The sequence below is a fragment of the Lepisosteus oculatus genome, chromosome 13, assembly GCF_040954835.1.
Source record: "Lepisosteus oculatus isolate fLepOcu1 chromosome 13, fLepOcu1.hap2, whole genome shotgun sequence".
NCBI classification, from domain to species: domain Eukaryota; kingdom Metazoa; phylum Chordata; class Actinopteri; order Semionotiformes; family Lepisosteidae; genus Lepisosteus; species Lepisosteus oculatus.
This window is the reverse complement of record NC_090708.1, coordinates 28,211,471-28,233,518: the sequence shown is the minus strand read 5'-3', so window position 1 is coordinate 28,233,518 and position 22,048 is coordinate 28,211,471. Positions and strand designations below refer to the sequence as shown.

Genomic DNA, 22,048 nt, shown 5'->3' with positions numbered 1-22,048 from the left:
GAGGTCCTGACTCTCTGTGGTCATTAAAAATCCCAGGGCATTTCTTGAAAAGAGTAGGGGTGTTACCGCGGTGTCCTGGCCAAATTCCCATTGGCCCTTACCAATCATGGCCTCCTAATAATCCCCATCTATGAATTGGCTTCCTTACTCTGCTCTCCTCCCCACTGATAGCTGATGTGTGGTGCGCGTTCTGGCGCACTATGGCTGCCGTCGCATCATCCAGGTGGATGCTGCACATTGGTGGTGGTGGAGGGGAGTCCCCATTACCTGTAAAGCGCTTTGAGTGGAGTGCCCAGAAAAGCACTATTTAAGTGTAAACAATTATTATTATTAAATTCAAATGGCAAGGTAGAACTGGATTTTTGGGGTTTATTTGTACCAAACTGGAAAGGTTTGTCTTTTGTTATGATAAATCTTGTTCTCTCTGAAGAGTTACAGTATTTACTGACACAGCCCTTCCATTGGCTTTGGAGGATATTATTCAGGTCAGTGTTTCTATAATGTGTTGGGCTGCTGACTTTACTTTCATCTTTCCTGATCATTTTTCCACTTTATTCAAATGGTTTCTAGTTTTCATAGCGCTTCTTATTTGGGGTCACAATTGGAAACAATCGGTCTATATCCATTTATACATTGGTCCTCTTCTATTACCAGGAAAATCTTAAAATCAGGTTATGAATAAATAAGTCTTCATACATCAGCTTTGCATCACTCAAGGAGCATCTCCCACTGATCTCTTTTCGCTAATGAAGAGTCTTCTACTGTATTGTAACTTCTATCTCTACAATTAAAATTCTCACAAAGCTTGTATTTCTGGCTGAGCAATTTTCTCACCATTATTTCTGAATTGAAGCTGCTTTCTCTTCAGCTTATTAATACATTCCTGACTATTTCATTAAGCAACTCAGCTGCTGGCTATGCAAGGCCTACCTTACTTACATAAACATATACAGATGCCCTTAACCAAGCACTCCTCCAACTCCTCCAACCGTCTAACTATTGAAACAATTCAAGCCAACACATCTCTCACCTTCTTTATATGTTTTCTACTTCTGCATTGGTGGTTTGAGGTCCCAATCGGTTCTTTTTGGGGGTCCTAGCCTCCATGTCGGATGGCAAACAGTTTAGCCCTCAGCTAAGTGTGTTAAGCCAAATTTTATTATGACTACAGCACTTCATAAACTTTCAGTATGCTTGCTCAGTTCAAGAGAAGATAAGCCTTGAACTTTTAACTGATTAACAGGTTTTAAGTTAACAACAGAGGTCTGAATACATTACATAAAGATGGTTGATTGGATATGAAGGTAACATGTGTAGTGGCAATGCTTGTTAATAAGACAGAATTAATTGTTGCTGTGCTTTCCCAAATGAGGCCCCATCTCTCTCTTCATCTCTGTGGTGCAGCCACAGAGAAACTCTTCATGCAGGCTGATTTAAGGTTTCCTTTGATAAGGGACAGCCCCCAAATGGGGGTGCACTTAGCTAAGCCTGGCTATCATGATCAATGGTCATCCATTGGCGCCCATCTGTCTAGGGAGTGCTAGATGGACATCTGGACTGCATTCCTAGGTGTCAGGAGTAAGTGACTCATATCTCACCTTGATCAACCAATCAGGGACTGGTAGGGCCAAGTAACCCACGTGGGTCTCTGATGCCCATGAAACTTTCAGCCAATGAACAAGCTGATGTTCCTCCAGGTAAAAACAGGCAACACAGAGCTCCAAGACTATTCGTGGACTTTTCTAAGGAGAATTCTAAAGGAGAATTCCAGGGCAGGACGGCCCAGGAGCAGAAGGCTCCCAAGGGCAGGACATTCTCACAGCGCGCCTCCTGACCATCTTGAGACTCAGCCCGGACAACCACGGAACGGCCAGTGTGTCCTTTGCTCTAAGAGTCTAGAGCGGAGGTTGCCAGAGAGTAACCACAGAATCCACCCGAGGTTAGCACCAGCAGCAGGCCTCATGAACAGGTCAGAAATGTGGACAGCTGAATCACTATTCAGAACAAGCGCTTCATCAGGAAAGAACCGGTCCTCTTCCTGACTTGCTGGGACCCACACTCACCTTTTCTCCTGTGCACAAACTTTGCTAGTTTCAGCCAAAACTAACTAGCTGGTCTCCAGAGAGCATCAGCAGCGCACCGACACAAGCCACGCAGCACAGCTTGGCACCTAGCCATAGAGTACGGATTGGACAGCTTAGAAGCCTGCAACTGTTTCTTAGAGCCCGCAGGAGATCTGAATCCCCAGAGATTGGATGAGTATTCAACTTCACTGCATTACATCTCGAGAATTCAATTGTTATCGCAACCAGTTGATATCAACTTAATTCCTGAGAGTTATGTACTTGTTTTGAGTATCTAATGTAGAAGTGGTAACCAAGTTCAATTACGAAACGGTCTAAATGAATGATATACTGAACATATGTCCTCTTGATATGTGTAACACTTTGTAACTGATTGAATATATACCTTTTGTATTCTGATAACCCTCTTGATAAGATCTGTTAGGTTTATATGCTTATTTTATGTATAAATAAATGTATTCTTGTGCATTAGTACCTGTGTGTGTGCGTTGTTTGAGTTATACCGCAAGGTTGGATTCTAAAGCCATTAAAAGAATAATTTTGTGACTTATGGCTACAAATAATAATTGTCCCCGTAAATGCCCAAACCCTACAGAACTGGTGCCTCGTGAGAGCACACTACACATGCAATGATCATACAGTACATTAGGTACTTTAAATATAGTTTATATACAGTTGTGGAAGTGATTAAAATGATGGGCTCATTTATTTTTTTACAATAAACATATCTAATGGAAGTGTGCTGTCATTTATGGTTATGTCTCCTTTTTAAGGGAATTTCACATTATATTATAAATACCTTTTGAAGAGGTAGCCCTTGATACTTTCTTCTCTCTTGTCTCTACCCACTCTGGACAAACTCCTGTTTCTTATTTTGTATTGATAACGTTGCACCTTAGCTCATAAGATGGTTAAAAACTTCAAAGTCTTTAAGCCTTCAAAGAATGCTTAATGCTTTTTTTTTAATGATTTTCTAAAAGCCCCAACGAACAACCTCGTGATTACTGCTACAATAAATAATTGTCTCAGTAAACCCATCAAAACCACTACATAGGTTAACAGCAATATCAGAGACCAGTGCATGATGTTGGGCTCAGATTGAAGCCAAAAATCTTGTTTACCATGTGGGTATGAACATTATTTTGAAGGAATAAAAGACTGAACTGGGTGTTTCTGTAACTATATGTGGAATGCACATCTCTAGATTCTTTTAAGGTAAAATGAACCATGGTCTACTTTAATCCTGAATTGGCAAAAATAAAAAAACAGTACTTGAATGACAAATTTGACTTGAAAGTAGTGTTACTAAGTCAATTCAGAAGAAACATACTAGATGGAAATAATTTTATAAAGAAGCTTTTTCCCTGGCAAGGAATTAGTATAACATTTATCTAATTGTCTGATACATTTTATCTGAATTCTTCTTGATTTCCCACGTTCAATCATAGTCTTATTTTGTCTTAATTTGTCTGCAACCCAAGTGTACAGAGCTGAATCATTGTCACAAGGATAACCTTATAAATCTAATGCTAGATCTGAGGCATTGCAACTTGCCAATCACATGAGAACGCTTTTACCCAACGGGGTCCAGGTGGAACAATACCTGATCAGGTCACCTTTAAAAAGGCCTTAATTCAAAGCTTAGGTCACTACAAGAAAACACACTTAATTAGTTTTCTGTGTATTCCATAATGCCTCGAATGTCACCAGAAGCAAGGGAGAGGGCCATTGGCATGCTGCAGGCAGACATATCATGTGCCAGCGTTGCCAGACACTATGGAGTAAGCTGCTCCACTGTGTCCCGACTGCAGAGAAGGTTTCAGCAGATCAGTAGGACAGATGACCGTCCATGATTACACCAGAGCAGGACAGACACATCAGACTCGTCAATCTGAGAGATCAGTACAGATCTGCCACCTGTACTGCTGCTGAAATTGCCAGCACACACAATGCCCACATCAGTGAGAGGACAGTGAGGCTCCATGCTGCTGGCCTTAGAGCAAGACGACCTGTCAGAGGCCCTGTGCTCACACCTCCTAGTCGTCACACCCGACTGGCTTGGGCCAGACAGGGGCTGCGATGGACTCGTCAGCAGTGGCATCAGGTCTTCTTTACAGATGTATCACTCTTCAGCCTGTTTTTTTTTTCCCATCAGTATATATACTACATTATTATAACATTTAAAAACATTTGAGCTCTGTAAATTGTTTTTTACTTACCACTTATTATTCTTTCAGATTCCTTGGTTTGTATTACAGAACCAGTGTATGTGCACTCACTCCTTGACTCCTGTTTTGTACAAGTGCCTCTGAGACACTGAGCCATGAGTGATTCCAATGGAACTCTGCACTATGAATTCAGCATTGTGGGTTTTCCAGGCCTGCAGGAGCACTACATTGCACTCTTCGTCTTTTTCCTGATCCTTTTCCTGGCCATCATCATGGGTAATATGCTCATCTTGGTGTTAGTTGCTCTGGACCACAGGCTCCACACACCCATGTATTTCTTCTTGTGGAACTTAAGTCTTCTAGATATTCTACTAACCAGTACTGTAATACCAAAGCTTCTAGCAGTACTTTTGCGTCATGACAACACCATCTCTTTCTCAGGTTGTTTTGTACAGATGTTATTTTTTTCATTTCATTGCCTGCTGTTGAAGGATTCCTTGTAGCAGCCATGGCTTATGACCGATATGCTGCATTAGTAAAGCCTTTACATTACAACACCATCATCAATACCAAGATCTGTATCATAATGACTGTCACAGTCTGGGGGCTGGGCTTTCTGGCTCCTCTTCCATCAACAGTATTGGCAAGTATGTTTCCGTACTTTAAATCAAACCTTATCCTACACATGGTCTGTGATTACTCCACTGTAATGGCATTAGCCTGCGGTGACATTACAGCTCAAGTCAATTTAACCCTTTTAATTGCCATGTTTGCAATTTATGTCCCATTTCTCTATGTTTTATGGACATACTGCAGAATTATAGCATCAGTAATGAAATTGAAAACTATGGAGAGCCGTAAGAAGGCCTTCTCAATGTGCTCTTCACATGTGATGGTGGTATTGCTTTACTATGTGTCTGCTGCTGGGGTGTATATTGGTTTGAGCGTGGAAAATATCCACCCAGAAGGACGCATTTTTATTGGCACTGTGTACAATTTCCTAACTCCTTTGCTCAACCCCATCATTTATAGATTAAGGAATGAAAAAATAAAGGCAGCAACTAATCAATACCTTAGATTCCAGGCTCTCCACAGTGTAAAAAATACTGTCAGCATACAGTAGGTTGATAGTTTACATTATGGGAAATGGCTATGCTCATTTAAATTTGTCCATAAATTAAATACTGTATGACACTATACTTATATGATGGAGCTTGTTCACAAAATTGTTTATCTATATTTTCAAATCTGTTTTTTATGACTCACATATAAGGTTTTAGCAAATAGACACAATACTGTCAACATAAGGTAGGTCAATAGGTTACAGTATCAGCAAAGTCAAACCTCAGTCCCTAATATAAATCAAGAAATATGGTCATATAATATGACACTTAGGAGGTCTTTCACAAAATTGTTTTATCTATGTTTTCAAGTTTCTTTTTCAGGAATTGTATGAGATGTTTATAATACAGATTATAATTAAGATGATTTTCTTTACGACAGTTATATGGAGCATAACGTTCAATTAAACCCAAATAAAGATGCACAATAAAATCCAAACATATATGTTGATAAAGACATTTAATCAAGCAGATATCTCTAAAATATAAACATTAAGATAAACAATGACAGTGTACAGTGGACCCTGTTTAGTGATATGTACTGATATAAACTAATACTACAATATCCTGTTCTTAATATTACATTTTTTTAAGGTTACTGGGAAACAGTAAATGATTTAGCACAATGATAGGTGACAGTTCACTGCAGTCCAATTGGATTTAACAAACTGTAAGAATTCATATTTCTAACATATAAAAATATGCAAGAATAGATGTATTTAGACCAATAATAAATGTATAATCATAAGGTAAGTGCAGTCATTTGAAAATAAAAAAATAGAAATGAATCACTTTTTAACTGTAAAATCCAGAAAACATCTCCATAGACATGAATGCTGCCAACATCAGTAGAAATCTGACAACAGAATCCCTTCAGTAAACAGTTTCTAGACCATCAACAACAAAGTACTGAACAAAATGACTTTCTGTAGATGGGTCCGGAACCTATAAGAATACCCAGTCTAGAATATGACTCATCCTTCAAGGATAATATTATATATTTTTTAGTAGATCAAGATTTACCTCATGCGAAAATATAAAATCCAAGCCCAGAGATCACAGATTCTAAATCATTCACCATTCACCAAAACTTTACAGGCACATCTAAAGTTTACCACTCTTCCTGAAAAAAAATATTCCTACAGAAAGAACGTGTATTGGTGACCACTTGAACCTAGAAAGCATTCCATTCTGATGTCATCACACATATCATTTACAGACCTTGGGCATGACATGTTTTTATGCAGAGTTCCACACAGCAGTGATGACTATGACTTAGAGGGAAAAAAAAATGAAAATAAAGTTAGTAATATTAATCCCACTTTTAGTACCCAGCACCTAAATAGGTACAAATATTTAATCACTTTAACACTGGAAACAGCAATAATTAAGTTGGAGAGTGTCAGATTATCATCATTTTAGTGTCAGAATTTTTTTCTGATATGTTTTAGCTTTAAGATTATTTATATATCTCAAAGTTTGTTCTTTTTCATTATAGCAAGAATATATACCCTTATCACTCAGTCTAAAAACAGCTACCATTCACACCAATACAAAAAATACTCAAAATTCAATTTTTGGTCTTGGTCTGTAATTACAGGAATTTGTCTACAGTTAAGTGTAATTTTTGTTAATATCCTGTCCAAAACTTTTTTGCACTTGAATTAAAATGTATCCACACAATTTGTATCTTGAATAAATTAGGTTTTAAAGTAAGCTTTGCTCATACTAGCAATAAAAACACTTCTAATATCTGTGTTTCTTGTGTATTTTTTGAGTCTTGACATTCCTACACTTAACCCTTTCTTCCTTTCCATTGACTGTGGTGCCTTATTGCAATCTCCTCATACCTACTTTGGGTCTGTTTACTACTTACAAAGCCCTGAGCTTTTCACTGATAAATATCTTAACATTTCTTTAGAATTCAGTAAAAATATATAGAACCATAAAACATTGCAATGGAGGTTCTGTACATTCTTGATCTAATAAAACTGTTCTCTCCTTTCAATAAATGTCCATATTAACACACTCATTCAGACTAAAAAGGAAGTAAATAATTTTGGACACACTGATATCTTGGGCAATTTTAGAAGAGCCGGTGAAATGCATGCTGGAAGTTCTGCTCATCCAGACACTCAAACACTGAAATGGGGTTCCAAAATGCAGAATATCGGGATGGAGAGGAAGCTTGTTACTGAAAAAAATACACACTGAGTGACAGATTAAAAAGGGTTAAATTCAGACCTTAATAATTAAGGAGAATAGCTCTTCTGAGTTTAAAAGTGAAGAATTAATCTCATATGAGGTATCATGAGATGAACATTCACAACATTTGTATCAAAATATGTTTAAGCTACAGAAGGCATTGTTTTTTCTGAAGGTTAAAGAGTACTTCGTTACTACAACTATTGTCAATAAGCACACATCCATCCAACTATTCTGGCACGTAGCACGTAATGGACACAAGAGAGGATACATTTTTGTCCATGAACAAGTGGTGCTGCTGGTTGTCTGACTCAAGGGGTTCCTTATCCCTCTTGACAGCTAACTGGGAAAAACAGACTGACTTACTCACAGACTTACTGTCTGCTACACAAGTTTTAAAATTCTCTGGCATAATTGCTTTTAGTTCTTTTAAATTGAAGGAAACAACTAAACATAAGTGAGGTACTCTTTGTGATCGTGTGTTTTAAGGTCATTATTGAAAGCTTCTTGAATAGCCTACTGGACATGCCATCAGACATCACAGAGTTTGAGTAAACTTTCCATAATTTTTGCTTCAACAAATTATAATGTGTCAACCCAGTAGATTATAAGAAGTCTTATTTATGCTGTTGTATTTCATTTGTGTATAATATTCCACTTCTTTTTGGTAATCTTTGTGTGCTCAGCCCTCTCCTCTACTCCTTATTCACCCACGACTACTTTGCCAGGAACAAAACAAGCTTCATCATTAAGTTTGCGGACGATACAACGATCATCGGCTTCATCACAATCTGCGCACCAGCAAAATACCACCAGCAATACCAGCAAAACTAAGGAGCTGATCCTGGACTACAGGGAGCATTGAGGAACAAACCTCGCACCCATTCACTTCAGCGGGTCCACAGATGTACACTACTGTGTATGTCGCTTAAGCCACTCCTACAGATGCGGCCATTCAAAATGGGTGAGGTATTTCGCGGCATACCCCGGTGGGCGTGTCGCAGTGTCACGTGGTGTCACGTGGTTAATCGCACGTCATTTGACGCTCCGCCGGAAACTATCCGGCATCGCCTTGTAAAACCGCCAGGGGGAGCTTAACCTCTCATGTACAGCATTTGAGCCTTTAATTTTGACCTGTGTATTACAGCATGTTAATCATCAGTCATTAAAATGCTGGTATATTTTATGAAAGCAAGATTGCTCAGTTGGACAAAAGTACACAACCTACCTTTATCAGAAATATTTATGCATCAAAGCCTTTACCAAAGATATTACTAATAGTATTAATAATGGATGACTTTGGACAAGCTGTATACTCAAAGTATCATTTCTTTAGCACATTTGTACAAGCACTTGGAATCTGTCCAAGCCATACTTTGTCAGGCATTTTGTTTTACTTCAACGGGCATAAAAACTTCCTTGCTTTTAACAGGGCGTTTCATAATTTCTAACTACGAAAATGATTTAAAATGCGACACTTATCATTCAACTAGAGCTCAAAACATCACAAGGATCCTCAAGAGCACAGCAAAGAGTGTATTAAAAGACACTTGTATTTATCAACGCTTTCTTTTCCGTATACCAGATTTTATGGAACCACTTCAGAAGGGTGTCAGCCAGTCAGATTCCAGGAAACGGTACTTTAAAGGAAAAATACACACTGTATTCCATTTCTCCCTAACGATTTTAAGCATCGAAGTATTTAACTACCATGTGAAATAGCGTGTGAAAAAGTGGTAGTTTTAAGCTTTTCTGCCAATATAATATGGATTCGCGTATCTAAAGAATTTAATAACAATATGATTATATTCGTGTACTGCGATAGGGCTGTGTAGGGCTGTTTCTCCTCCCTCTTCATGCAAGTTGTCTTGTAGCCTACTGGTCTAGGTGTGTGACTAACAACGTACAGGTTGTGTGTTCGAATCCAGCTGGTGCTGGACTTTTCTTTTAACAAACATTTCTTCGAAAAAATAGAATAGCGATATTCTGGACAATCAATTGACTTTTATATTTCAAAATATCACAACATGATCGTTTCTAAGTCATTTGTGCTAACAATCAACAAACAAAAATTTCTTTGAAAAAATGAGACGTTTCCCTTGGTCAGAGATATAAATATATAATATATAAATCAATTAAATTTAACTAGCATGTGAAATAGCGTGTGAAAAAGTGGTAGTTTTAAACTTTTCTGCCAATAAATTATGGAATCGCGTATCTAAAGAATTTAATAACAATATGATTATATTCGTGTACTGCGACAGGGCTATGTAGGGCTGTTTCGCCTCCCTGTTCAAGCGAGTTGTCTTGTAGCCTATTGGTCTATGTGCCTGACTAACAACTCACAGGTTGTGTGTTCAAATCCAGCTGGTGCTGGATTTTTCTTTTAACAAACATTTCTTCGAAAAAATAGAATAGAGATATTATTGACAATCAATTGAGTTTTATATTTCAAAATATCGCAACATGATCGATTCGAAGTCATTTTTGATAACAATGAATAGTCACCTTCTTCCCTTCTGACAACGGTCCCTGCTTCGGCTTCCTGCTTCTATTGTGTGTGTGTGCAACAGAGTCAATTTTTATAGAGAAATGGAGGCTGGACAGTATGCGTTACAATATAAACATTTATATTGATTTAAATCGTGTTCTGATTTAAATCGCAAACGCGTGTTTAATTATATGTGTTTTTTAATCATAATCAGGCTAATGCAACATAAATTGATACAGTATCTTTGTCTTCTAAGTATCTTAATAAACTTTCAGCATAGCTTTCTACCTGTTAAGATTTATATTTCTTGGGATTTTGGGATCAAAAGTGGAAGGATTAGATTGTATTATATTCCCTATTAATCAAACTCTAAGAGTATGTATCAGCTTGTCAGTCAGGTCTTTTTTCTCTATTTGAATTGTAGTTTACACCTCGCACGACTTTAAAAGCTAGCAAGACAGGTTTCGATTCACATTAGCTGGCGAGCCTTGTTAACAAAAAAAACTAATAATAATGTAACATGCTACTGTTTGTTCATGAACAAAGTTATACTGAGATTTCCTTAGATACGCGATTAAAAAATAAATAAATAAAAATTTGAATCCCCGGCGGAACACATTCTATAAGAATCAGCGGTTTTACGGTATATATCGCCTTTAAAGGTGGTTTCTCAAAACGCTTTCCAGGATAAAAACAACCAGAACAGCAACAACAACAATATTGTATTTCATTGCACTTTGAAAACCAAGTAATAACTTAACTATACGTGCAAACGTTTCATATGTTGCTGTAGTGAATGCCTGTGTACCCATAAGTATCTTATTTGCCTTGAGTCATGGCTATCTCTCTCCCCCTCCCCCCCTCTCTCCCTCAATTCAATTCAATTCAAGGTGTTTTATTTGCATGACAGATGTGTACAATTAGTGTTGGGAATGTGTATTTTGATATTTACACCTGGCGCGGCACCGAGGGAGCGTCTGCATTTATAACTTAGTTTTTAAAATTAGTCAAGCAATATGAAGCATCTCCTTTTACTTTTAAGTCCCTTAAATACATTGAGCACAGCTTTCTTGGGTCGAATTGGGTCGAATTGGGTCGAAAACCTGGGCGTAACACCATTTCGGTTTTCTGATCACTCGCTTTCTGGATACACATCTCACCTGTCCTGTTCTTTGTTTTCCTGGTTTGCTGATTATGCCTGCTGCGGTCCACTCCTACCCTCACACCTAAAGAATACTATTTTAAATTTCTTGGCACAGTTCATTAACCCTTGTATGTGCTGTCCGCGCCAAAAATGCAATTTAAAAAAAGTCAAAAACCGCGCTCAAAATCCAATTTAGAGCTTAATAAGATACACTCCACAGGCATTCACAACAGCAACATATGAAACATTTATTTTTTAATCGCGTATCTAAGGAAATCTCAGTATAACTTTGTTCATGAACAAACAGTGGCATGTTACATTATTATTAGTTTTTTTGTTAACAAGGCTCGCCAGCTAATGTGAATCGAAACCTGTCTTGCTAGCTTTTAAAGTCGTGCGATGTGTAAACGACAATTGAAATAGAGAAAAAAGACCTGACTGACAAGCCGATACAGTACATAGTCTTAGAGTTTGATTAATAGGGAATATAATACAAAAATATAGTACTAAAAAAGGTACTACCACTTTTAAAGGTGATATGTAAAATAAAGTTTTTTATTATTGTTATAGAGAAACATGATCAGATTTTCCCTGGTTCAGAAAAAAAGATCTAATGTGCTACACATAACTTTCTTAATTCGATGTATTTAAAACAGTGAACTACTGCAGGTGTAACATAATTTTCAGAAATACAATCAATAATAGTTTTGTGGTGTTTGTTTAGATGAAACATTCCTAAAACGTATAACGTAACAAAATTAAAGACGATTAAAATCTGTAATCTTTCCACTTGTACTGTGAGTCATCGGAAAGTTTCTGCTTTGTGTAAGGATGGTATCGAAAAGCAATCTTAAGTGGTGAGAAAGCTGTGCTCAATGTATTTAAGGGACTTAAAAGTAAAAGGAGATGCTTCATATTGCTTGACTAATTTTAAAAACTAAGTTATAAATGCAGACACTCCCTCGGTGCCGTGCCGGGTGTAAATATCAAAATATACATACCCAACACTAATTGTACCCATCTGTCATGCAAATAAAACACCTTGAATTGAATTGAATTGAGGGAGAGAGGGGGGGAGAGGGAGAGAGATAGCCATGACTCAAGGCAAATAAGATACTTATGGGTACACAGGCATTCACAACAGCAACATATGAAACGTTTGCACGTATAGTTAAGTTATTACTTGGTTTTCAAAGTGCAATGAAATACAATATTGTTGTTGTTGCTGTTCTGGTTGCTTTTATCCTGTAAAGCGTTTTGAGAAGCCACCTTTAAAGGCGATATATACCGTAAAACCGCTGATTCTTATGGAATGTGTTCCGCCGGGGATTCAAATTTTTATTTATTTATTTTTTAATTGCGTATCTAAGGAAATCTCAGAATAACTTTGTTCATGAACAAACAGTGGCATGTTACATTATTATTAGTTTTTTTTGTTAACAAGGCTCGCCAGCTAATGTGAATCGAAACCTGTCTTGCTAGCTTTTAAAGTCGTGCGAGGTGTAAACGACAATTCAAATAGAGAAAAAAGACCTGACTGACAAGCTGATACATACTCTTAGAGTTTGATTAATAGGGAATATAATACAATCTAATCCTTCCACTTTTGATCCCAAAATCCCAAGAAATATAAATCTTAACAGGTAGAAAGCTATGCTGAAAGTTTATTAAGATACTTAGAAGACAAAGATACTGTATCAATTTATGTTGCATTAGCCTGATTATGATTAAAAAACACATATAATTAAACACGCGTTTGCGATTTAAATCAGAACACGATTTAAATCAATATAAATGTTTATATTGTAACGCATACTGTCCAGCCTCCATTTCTCTATAAAAATTGACTCTGTTGCACACACACACAATAGAAGCAGGAAGCCGAAGCAGGGACCGTTGTCAGAAGGGAAGAAGGTGACTATTCATTGTTATCAAAAATGACTTAGAATCGATCATGTTGCGATATATTGAAATATAAAAGTCAATTGATTGTCCATAATATCGCTATTCTATTTTTTCGAAGAAATGTTTGTTAAAAGAAAAGTCCAGCACCAGCTGGATTCGAACACACAACCTGTAAGGTGTTAGTCACGCACCTAGACCAGTAGGGTACAAGGGAAGTCACAGAAGAGAGAGGAGAAACAGCCCTACACAGCCCTGTCGCAGTACACGTATATAATCATATCGTTATTAAATTCTTTAGAAACGCGATTCCATATTATATTGGCAGAAAAGCTTAAAACTACCACTTTTTCACACGCTATTTCACATGCTAGTTAAATTTAATTTATTTATATATTATATATTTATATCTCTGACCAAGGGAAACGTCTCATTTTTTCAAAGAAATTTTTGTTTGTTGATTGTTAGCACAAATGACTTAGAAACGATCATGTTGTGATATTTTGAAATATAAAAGTCAATTGATTGTCCATAATATCGCTATTCTATTTTTTCGAAGAAATGTTTGTTAAAAGAAAAGTCCAGCACCAGCTGGATTCGAACACACAACCTGCAAGTTGTTAATCAGGCACATAGACCAGTAGGCTACAAGACAACACACACGAACAGGGAGGTGAAACAGCCCTACACAGCCCTGTCATAGTACACGAAAATAATCATACTGTTATTAAATTCTTTAGATACGCGATTCCATATTATATTCCCTATTAATCAAATTCTAAAAGTATGCTTGTTGACTCCGGTATCACGTTAGTTAAAGACTTCGAAGCTTAAAATGTTTAGGGAGAAATGGAATACTGGTGTGTATTTTTTTCTTTAAAGTACCAAGACCAGCTATATACTGTATGTTTATGTTCCAAAATTAATATCGTTTATGGCCTTCACACGCGTTACAGTATGCTCCTATTCTTTTTATGCTCAGCTGCTAAGATTTCCCTTCAGTGGTAAAATTCAATATCTACAATGGGCACAGTAATCCCCACAGTACATTTACTGTAAGTCTTTCTACGACCGACCAACGGACCACGAGTGCCCCTGTCGGTCAACCAATCACATACCGTGGTACCCCGCGTCATCTGGCGTCATGATACGCGACACCGCAGCCAATTACCTGCGGTACGTGTCTGTACTGCTCACTTTGAATGGCTGCATCTGTATTTGGCATTTTAGTTACGGAGGCGGGAAGATGCACCACCCCCCCCACGGGTGCCTGACTTGTCACCATCTTTAACCGTTCTGTGTCCGAATCGCAATACGTACACATACGAAAAAAGGTTTATCCCAGCAACAATATATATATATTTTTGTGGTAAGAGGGAGCAAAACAGCAGTATTTACTGCTAGTAATTAGTGTACAATTTGTAGTTTAAATCTGAGCCTAAATATAAAGTTAAACAAGCCAATGTAGGAAATGTGCACATTGAAATACACAAAGAAAATAAATCCTTTCTGACATCTAAAATCAGTTAGAGATCAAGATCAAAGATCAAGGTCTCCAAAACGAACAAAAATAAAAGAGCATTTTCAGAGGGCAATTATGCTATGTTTATGTACAATAAGTGATTTATGAGCAATCTAATTTCTTATTCGTTTAAAACAGTGAAATGTCAGCTGCAAAAGATCACACCAGAGACAGCACTATCTCTGCCTGTCATAGACGTTCAGGAAAGGCTGAATGAAGTCATTACAAGTACAATAATTCGGTGATCAATAATAGCAGTTGTAGGACAAGAAAAAAAACATAGCGAAAACTTAAGCTTTTTAAGGCTAAAACAAAAATTCAGTCTACAAATTAAGGCAAATGAAAATTTAGGACGTTAAAGTGCTAGAGGTGTAAAAAATACAAAAATGCACATGAGCAAAAAGTTTTAGAAATGGAGCAGGTGTTATTTTGAAATAAGCAAACAGAAAAAAAGCCATGACTATACATAGTGCAGAAGAGGGATGCAGGAACACTTGCTTAGATATACAAAAAAATCACAAAAAGATATATGTTACAAAAGAACATGCAAACATGTTAATCATGTACATGAACATCAGTTTCCCATCGGGATCAATAAAGTCTTATCTATCTCTAAACATGAAACAGAGTGAGAAATCAGAAAATTAGCATGCATAAAAAACAGCAATTCTGTCAGTGAGCTCCAAATGAATTTATAGCAAACATGGTTTCATGGAGGGCTTCTCAGATAGTTGGGCATTGAGGTAGATTGCCAGGCGAAAGGATGTGCAAATATATTTTATTTAAGCAAGTCAGTTTTTTGCAATACATAAAATACATTTTTCCAAGAAAGTTTAGTCTTTGTCATTAATGGAACCACTAAATAAAGACATAAAAATATAAATTTTTAATTCAATGTTGGTAGCAGGATGAACTGTCAGGTTGAGCTAAGTGTATATTTTGTCGCAGAGTTGCTGCAAGATGCTAACAGTGAAACCAAGTATTTAGAAATGACTCATTTAAAGAAGAAAATTTTCAGAATAATTGTAAATCTAACAGGATAGAGAAAGCATAGAAAATAGGCAGTTAGATTAATCAGATTAGTATGAAAAGCCATTTAGCAAAGAGGGAATGAGAAGAGTGACAAAGAGTGACTGGAAGACAGCAATGCTAACCACTTTGCCACCATTATAAATGGATGGTATCTTAGATATCTTTGTAGTTCACAGGTTTGCATGCATAATTTAATTTTGAAAGCCACTGAGACATGCGGTACTACTGTTGTATTTATGAAAAACAAACAAAACAAAAAGCATACTAACAATTGTGCCATCCTATTCCTTAGTTAATACATTTTATTTTTATTAACTGTTAACATTGTTAGCAAAATATTTTGAATTATATTTTACCCTATTTTTCTTTAATTTTGTGTTTAATTTATTTTATGATTGTCAGATTTAATGTATATCTGAACAATGAAAATATATTTTTACAAAATGCAGGGAAAAGTGCAACAATTTATTACAGTGCTAAATTTAATATTATTAATTATTAATAGTTTATGCTAACACCTAACTTTCTTATTTAGATGTATTTAAAATAGTGAACTAAGTGTAACATAATTTCAGAAATACAATTGAGAATAGTTTTGTGGTGTTTGTACAGATGAAACGTTTCTAAAATGTATAACAAAAATAAAGACTATTAAAATCTGTTATCTTTCCACCTGTAATGTCATTAGAAAGTACAACAAGTTCCTGCTTTGTCTAATTAATTTTAAACACTTAAGAATGCAGATGCAATTGGTGCCATTTGCACTCCACGCTATAGAACAGCCATTGTGCAATACTGAGCTCCTCCTCCCTCTCTCAGTGCCACCTCCCCCTCTGACGGAGCGCAGTGGGCAGTTCAATATTTTCAGAACCTCTGATTGGGAAAAAGACCTGCTGATCAGTTTCACACAACAGGAAGAGAAAAGAATGGGATTTTTTCTCTTCAAAACATGTGTTGTCTTTAAGAAATTCATGTATTTTAAACATTTAATTATGAAGTAAAAACCTTACAGCGTACACAATGATTCTGAGCTGATCACGAGGAAGAAAAATCACCAGTTTTTCGCGCATAAAAATTGGTTATTAACTCTCGAAACCTGTTTTGATAGGTTTTAAAGTCATGCAATGTCTAAGTTAAGCGGGAACACATCATTATATCTAATTTTTTATTTCTTTAAAAAAAAAATCATTTGCCCCGCCTATTCCTAGGTGTCGACAACACAGATGATCTAACCTGAACCCACCATACCAACGTAGCCAGGACAGCATGGCAGCACCTATTCTTTCTCCGCAGACTAAAGAAGTTCGGCATACCGTCACATATCCTTTACAACCTTCAGGTGCACTACTGAAAGCATCCTAACTGGCTGCATCACTGCCTGGTATGGTAATTGCTCCGCCCGAGTGCGCAAGGTACTCCAGAGCGTGGTGAAAGTGGATCAAAACACTACCGGCTGCTTGCTACCGAACATCGAGAATATCTACTCTGTTAGACACCTCAAAAAGGCCAGTTCTATCCTCAGGGACCCCTGAGTCACCCTAACGACAACTTGTTCTTTCTAGTACCATCTGGAAAACAATACGGAATTATACAAACCAAGACCACCAGGTTTCGTAACAGCTTCTTCCCCCAGTCAGTAATACTGCTAAACAGCCAACCAAAGCATACACCTGCAATTACCCAAATGGCTGCTGGCAAATAGGCAACCACTTTAACTAATAGAGTGCACTGGCACCCTCCTGTCACTTTGCACTCTCAGGACACATATAAACTGCACTAAATACTTCCTATCCTTATATTACATTTGTACAATCTGTACTGTATTGTAAATAGCAATTGTATAATTTATGGTATCGTAATCCTAATCTAATCTATAAAAATGTATGTCCTTCTACTCTTCTATCCCTCTTAACGAGGGACACCTCGACAACACCGCTGTGTGCTAAACTGTTTGTGCATTGATAAATAGACCTTGATTGATTGATAATCCTTTTCTACCGAAGTTTCTCACTCATCTTTCCTTTAAGAAAGACTGACAATTTTTCCCACAGCTGGAAACAACTAGGGAAGTCTTAAAGGCTATGTTTAAAGTTATTTCTCCCATTTATGAATGAATCCATTGAATTATTGCTCCCCATTTTCTCAGTAGTTTAAATCACTGTATTTTAATTAAAAATGGGATGGACATACAAAAGTAATATCTTAATGCACACTTCATTTTGTTTAAATTGATTGATAAATTAAGCTAATTAACATTTTTCATCCATAGAGTTATCTCTATAACTCTCTATCTCCATTATCGTCATTGGAAGTTACAAGCTAGAAGCATCTGTAGCAACCACTGGATGCAATATGATGTAAAACAAGCTGTATATTTATACCAATGCTTTGAACCAGGTTGTATAGTAGATGCTGTCTTGTGGGATTTCTATCACTTCCTCTTGTGCAATCTGGATATACTGCATGTGCCTATTCAGTGGTTTCTTAGCCCTGGATGCCACAGACATTACCATCTCATACCACAAATGTTAGGAGGTATCAAATCTGGAGACTACTTAAACTTCACTCTCTTTACATTCCACCCACCCTGGTCTAGCTTTTGCCGATCTTCTTAGGTGTTTTTTTGGACATACTCCTATTTAGTTTTCAATATTAAAATCATAACAACCAAGCTCTAAAGCTTTCTCTACACTTCAGGCATAAAAGCTGTATTAATGCATAGGTTTGTGTTTTCCTAAATGAATTGTTTCAAAGTGTCTTAATATGTCACAGACTTAAATTCTTTCTACTATGTTTTATGCTGTTTAACAGTGTATGTTAATGAAGTGATACAGTTTTCTGTTCACCCTTTGGGCCTGCTCCCTTTCTGTCTCTCCGGACTAATAGGAGGTAGAGTTACTCCAGTCCATGGCCTCTGGGGTCACTGTGAAGAGCTCCCCATAAAAGCAGAGCAGCTGAAATGAGAGGGAGAGCTGCTTGCCCAGCAGTTGTGTTTTGTGCTGGAAGTCACAGGTATGTGTTAATACAAATAATTTCTATGTAACAGATTTGGAATGTACAGTATCTTATTACTAGTTTGTATATTGAATATAATGTACCAAATACATTACTCTTGAAAATTTCAAAGAAACTAGGTTCTGAAATGAACACTACTTTCTCATTTGACTTCAGATTGTACAAGGATATAAGGATTATGTCATATTACTTATGAATTTACTCCTTCTTCAAGAATATTCAATCCTTCATCTTACAGGCACACAGTGCTTTTGGATAATCAGACCCTGTAGTGCTTGAAAAGACAGAATCATAGCAGGTAACTCTTGTAAGTAATTGGCTTTCATAAACATAAGTTATTGACTTTTTTCAGGCTTTCAGTCTCAGCATACATGCTCTTAATGAAGTATTTTTCAAAGTACTGCAGTGTATTATGTAAATATAATGTTCATATGTTTTTTGTTCTTAAAAAATATTTTTGTCACATATAGATTTGATGCTGTTACAGATGCTGCCATTCAGAATGCATGTCAAAATTAAAGTCTGTAGTGAAGTAGCTACACAATACCACGGTAGTATTCAGCATGCCAAATGTATCTTTTCACTGCCCCAAAAAGATAGATAGGAGGTATCTGTGGTGTGTTAAATATTATTGAAATGATAGCTTCATTTAACCTTTTGTACTATCTTCTTTAAATCCACTATCAATATGGAATGTTTCCTAAAGTGGCTCTACACTACATGTTATTTCGACTTTTATTATTAACATAAATTTAATATACTGTGATATATACAAATAATACAAAATGTCAGTATAGTATATGATGTGAAAAAATACACCACTTTAAGTTTCTATGGTTTTACATATTAAGACATACCTGTATCTGACCTTCATCTAGACCTAACAGTAGATTAATCTAATATCAAGTGACAGGTAACAAATACACATTTTGTCATTATTAAACAAAAAATCAGCCATCATTAATTAGACTTGTGTAAAAAAGTAAGTGCAGTAATTCAGTAATATGTGGTACCCCCTTAAGCAGCAATACTTGAAGTAAATGTTTCCTGTTAGAATTTATCAGTCTTTCACATCACCTGGGAGGGATTCTGGTCTCCTCCTTACAAAACTGCTTCAGCTTTGTGATGTTTGAGAGCATTTGCACACAGCTATCTTTAGGTCTTGATAAAGCTTCTCAAAAGGGGCCAAGGTCTGGGTTTTGACGTGGGTATTCTAAAACCCTGATTCTTTTCTTTTTCAGCCGTTCAATCAGAGATTTACTAGTGTATTTTGGATCGTTGTCCTGTTTCATGATCTACTTTCTCTGGACTGTTTCAAAAATTTTAAACGAATCATCTGGATATATAAATGATAGTTTAATTTATACTGTAGTCTCTTGGGAACACCTTGTGTTTTTTTCAGTTTTACTTTAAAATAATTTGTATTTTGTCTTAATACTAATTTTCACTGTGATATATACTGTATCTGTGGATATCAAGCTTTTATCCTCTTAAAATTTTCAATACAAACAAGAATATTTTAGAGTAGATTTTTAATGATGTGTTTCAGAACACATTGATTTGAAACTTGAAAGCACATGGCACAAGAGTAAAAAGAGTTCATTTTATGGCATAACTGTTAAACAAATACGAATTTATGTGGACTTTAAAGTTCAATGTTGCCTTTAAACAAAGAAATGATTTATTTGGTTTCAAAGCCAATGAATATACATCCTTGTCTTCAGAAAATTATTGATCCTAAAGTTTTTATACACAACGTTTTTATACATTATTTTACAAATTATCTATACATTTTTGGAAGGGCAAAACATATACTGTACCACTAAATGTAATAACATATACTACAGTACTATGATTATAACATTTTAACATATGAGAGCCCTATTATGTTAAGTTCAGTTAAATAAAAAATAATGTTCTAACTTGAACAGTATTATTCTTTCAGATTCTGTGGATTTTTTCCAAACTAAAACGAATCCACTGTATATGCACTTACATCTCCTGTTTTGTGTGACTTTTGAGACACTGAGCCATGAGTGATTCCAATAGAACTCTGCATTATGAATTCATCATTGTGGGATTGCCTGGCCTGCAGGAGCACTACACTGCGCTCTTCATCTTCTTCCTCTTCCTCTTCCTTGTCACCATCCTGGGTAATCTGCTGATTGTGCTGTTAGTCGCCCTGGATCATCGGCTCCACACACCCATGTATTTCTTCCTGTGGAACTTAAGTCTCCTAGATATTCTGCTGACGTGTACTGTCATACCAAAGTTGCTGGCAATTCTTTTGTGTCGTGACAACACCATCTCTTTCTCAGGTTGTTTTGCACAGATGTATTTTTTCATGACATTGCCTGCTGCTGAAGGATTTCTTTTAGCAGCTATGTCTTATGACAGATATACAGCAATAGTAAAGCCTTTGCATTACAACACCATCATCAACACCAAGGTCTGTCTCATAATGACTGTCACAGTCTGGGTGCTGGGAATTCTTGCACCTCTTCCATCAATAATATTGGCAAGTATGTTTCCATACTGTAAATCAAACTTTATCCTACATATTGTTTGTGATTATCCCACTGTAATGGCATTAGCCTGTGGCGACATTACAGCTCAAGCAAATGTTGCTCTTTTTCTTGCCATGTTTTCAATCTATGTCGCCTCTATGTCTTATGGACGTACTGCAGAATTATAACATCAGTAATGAAACTAAAAACTGTGGAGAGCCATAAAAAGGCTTTCTCAATGTGTTCTTCACACATGACAGTGGTATTTTTTTACTATGTGTCTGCTGCTGTGGTGTATATTAGTTTAAGAGTGGAAAACATTCACCCAGAAGGACGCATTTTCATTGGGTCTGTGTACAATTTCCTAACCCCTTTGCTCAACCCCATCATTTATAGCTTAAGGAATGAAAAAATAAAGGCAGCAGCTCAGCGATACTTTAGATTCCACGCTCCCCACAGTGTAAAGAATACTGTCAGCATAAGTCAATAGTTTAGTTACAAATGGCTATGCTCACTCCCTCATAAGAACAAAGTTAATTTTTCCATAAATTATATATTGTATGACACTATTCATATGTGATGGAGCTTGTTCACAGTTTCTCTGAGACCAAGATAAGAAAATGACAGTGTATAGTTGGACCTATTTATTTGTAGAAGTTCAGGTAGTTAGCTGTGTCAGCATGCATAGACTGCAAAGGAACAAGTGTCACTCACCTGAAAAAGGCTTCACAGCTGAAACATTGTGGTTTTTTTTCCCCTCTTTACTTTTTCCTATTTAATTGTATGTACTGGTGACATTGGGGAGAAGGAGTTCACTGCAGTCCATTTAGATTTTTTAAAGAACTTGTAACTGTAAG

The 22,048-nt window shown here is 36.5% G+C and overlaps 1 protein-coding gene and 1 pseudogene across 1 annotated transcript; both read left to right on the top strand.

The window, feature by feature from the left end:
- Positions 1–4,407: 4,407 nt before the first annotated feature.
- LOC138242270 (olfactory receptor 6N2-like) lies at positions 4,408–17,201 on the top strand (annotated as a pseudogene).
- A 3,515-nt stretch (positions 17,202–20,716) lies between these two features.
- Positions 20,717–21,379, top strand: LOC138242269 (olfactory receptor 6N1-like). The gene has a single exon (XM_069197762.1). It carries the CDS (start codon positions 20,717–20,719, stop codon positions 21,377–21,379), a length of 663 nt encoding a protein of 220 aa, XP_069053863.1.
- Positions 21,380–22,048: the final 669 nt, after the last annotated feature.

Excerpts from the sequence above, each read along its gene's own strand:
- LOC138242269 (XM_069197762.1), top strand. The coding sequence starts at position 20,717 with ATGAGTGATTCCAATAGAACTCTGCATTATGAATTCATCATTGTGGGA.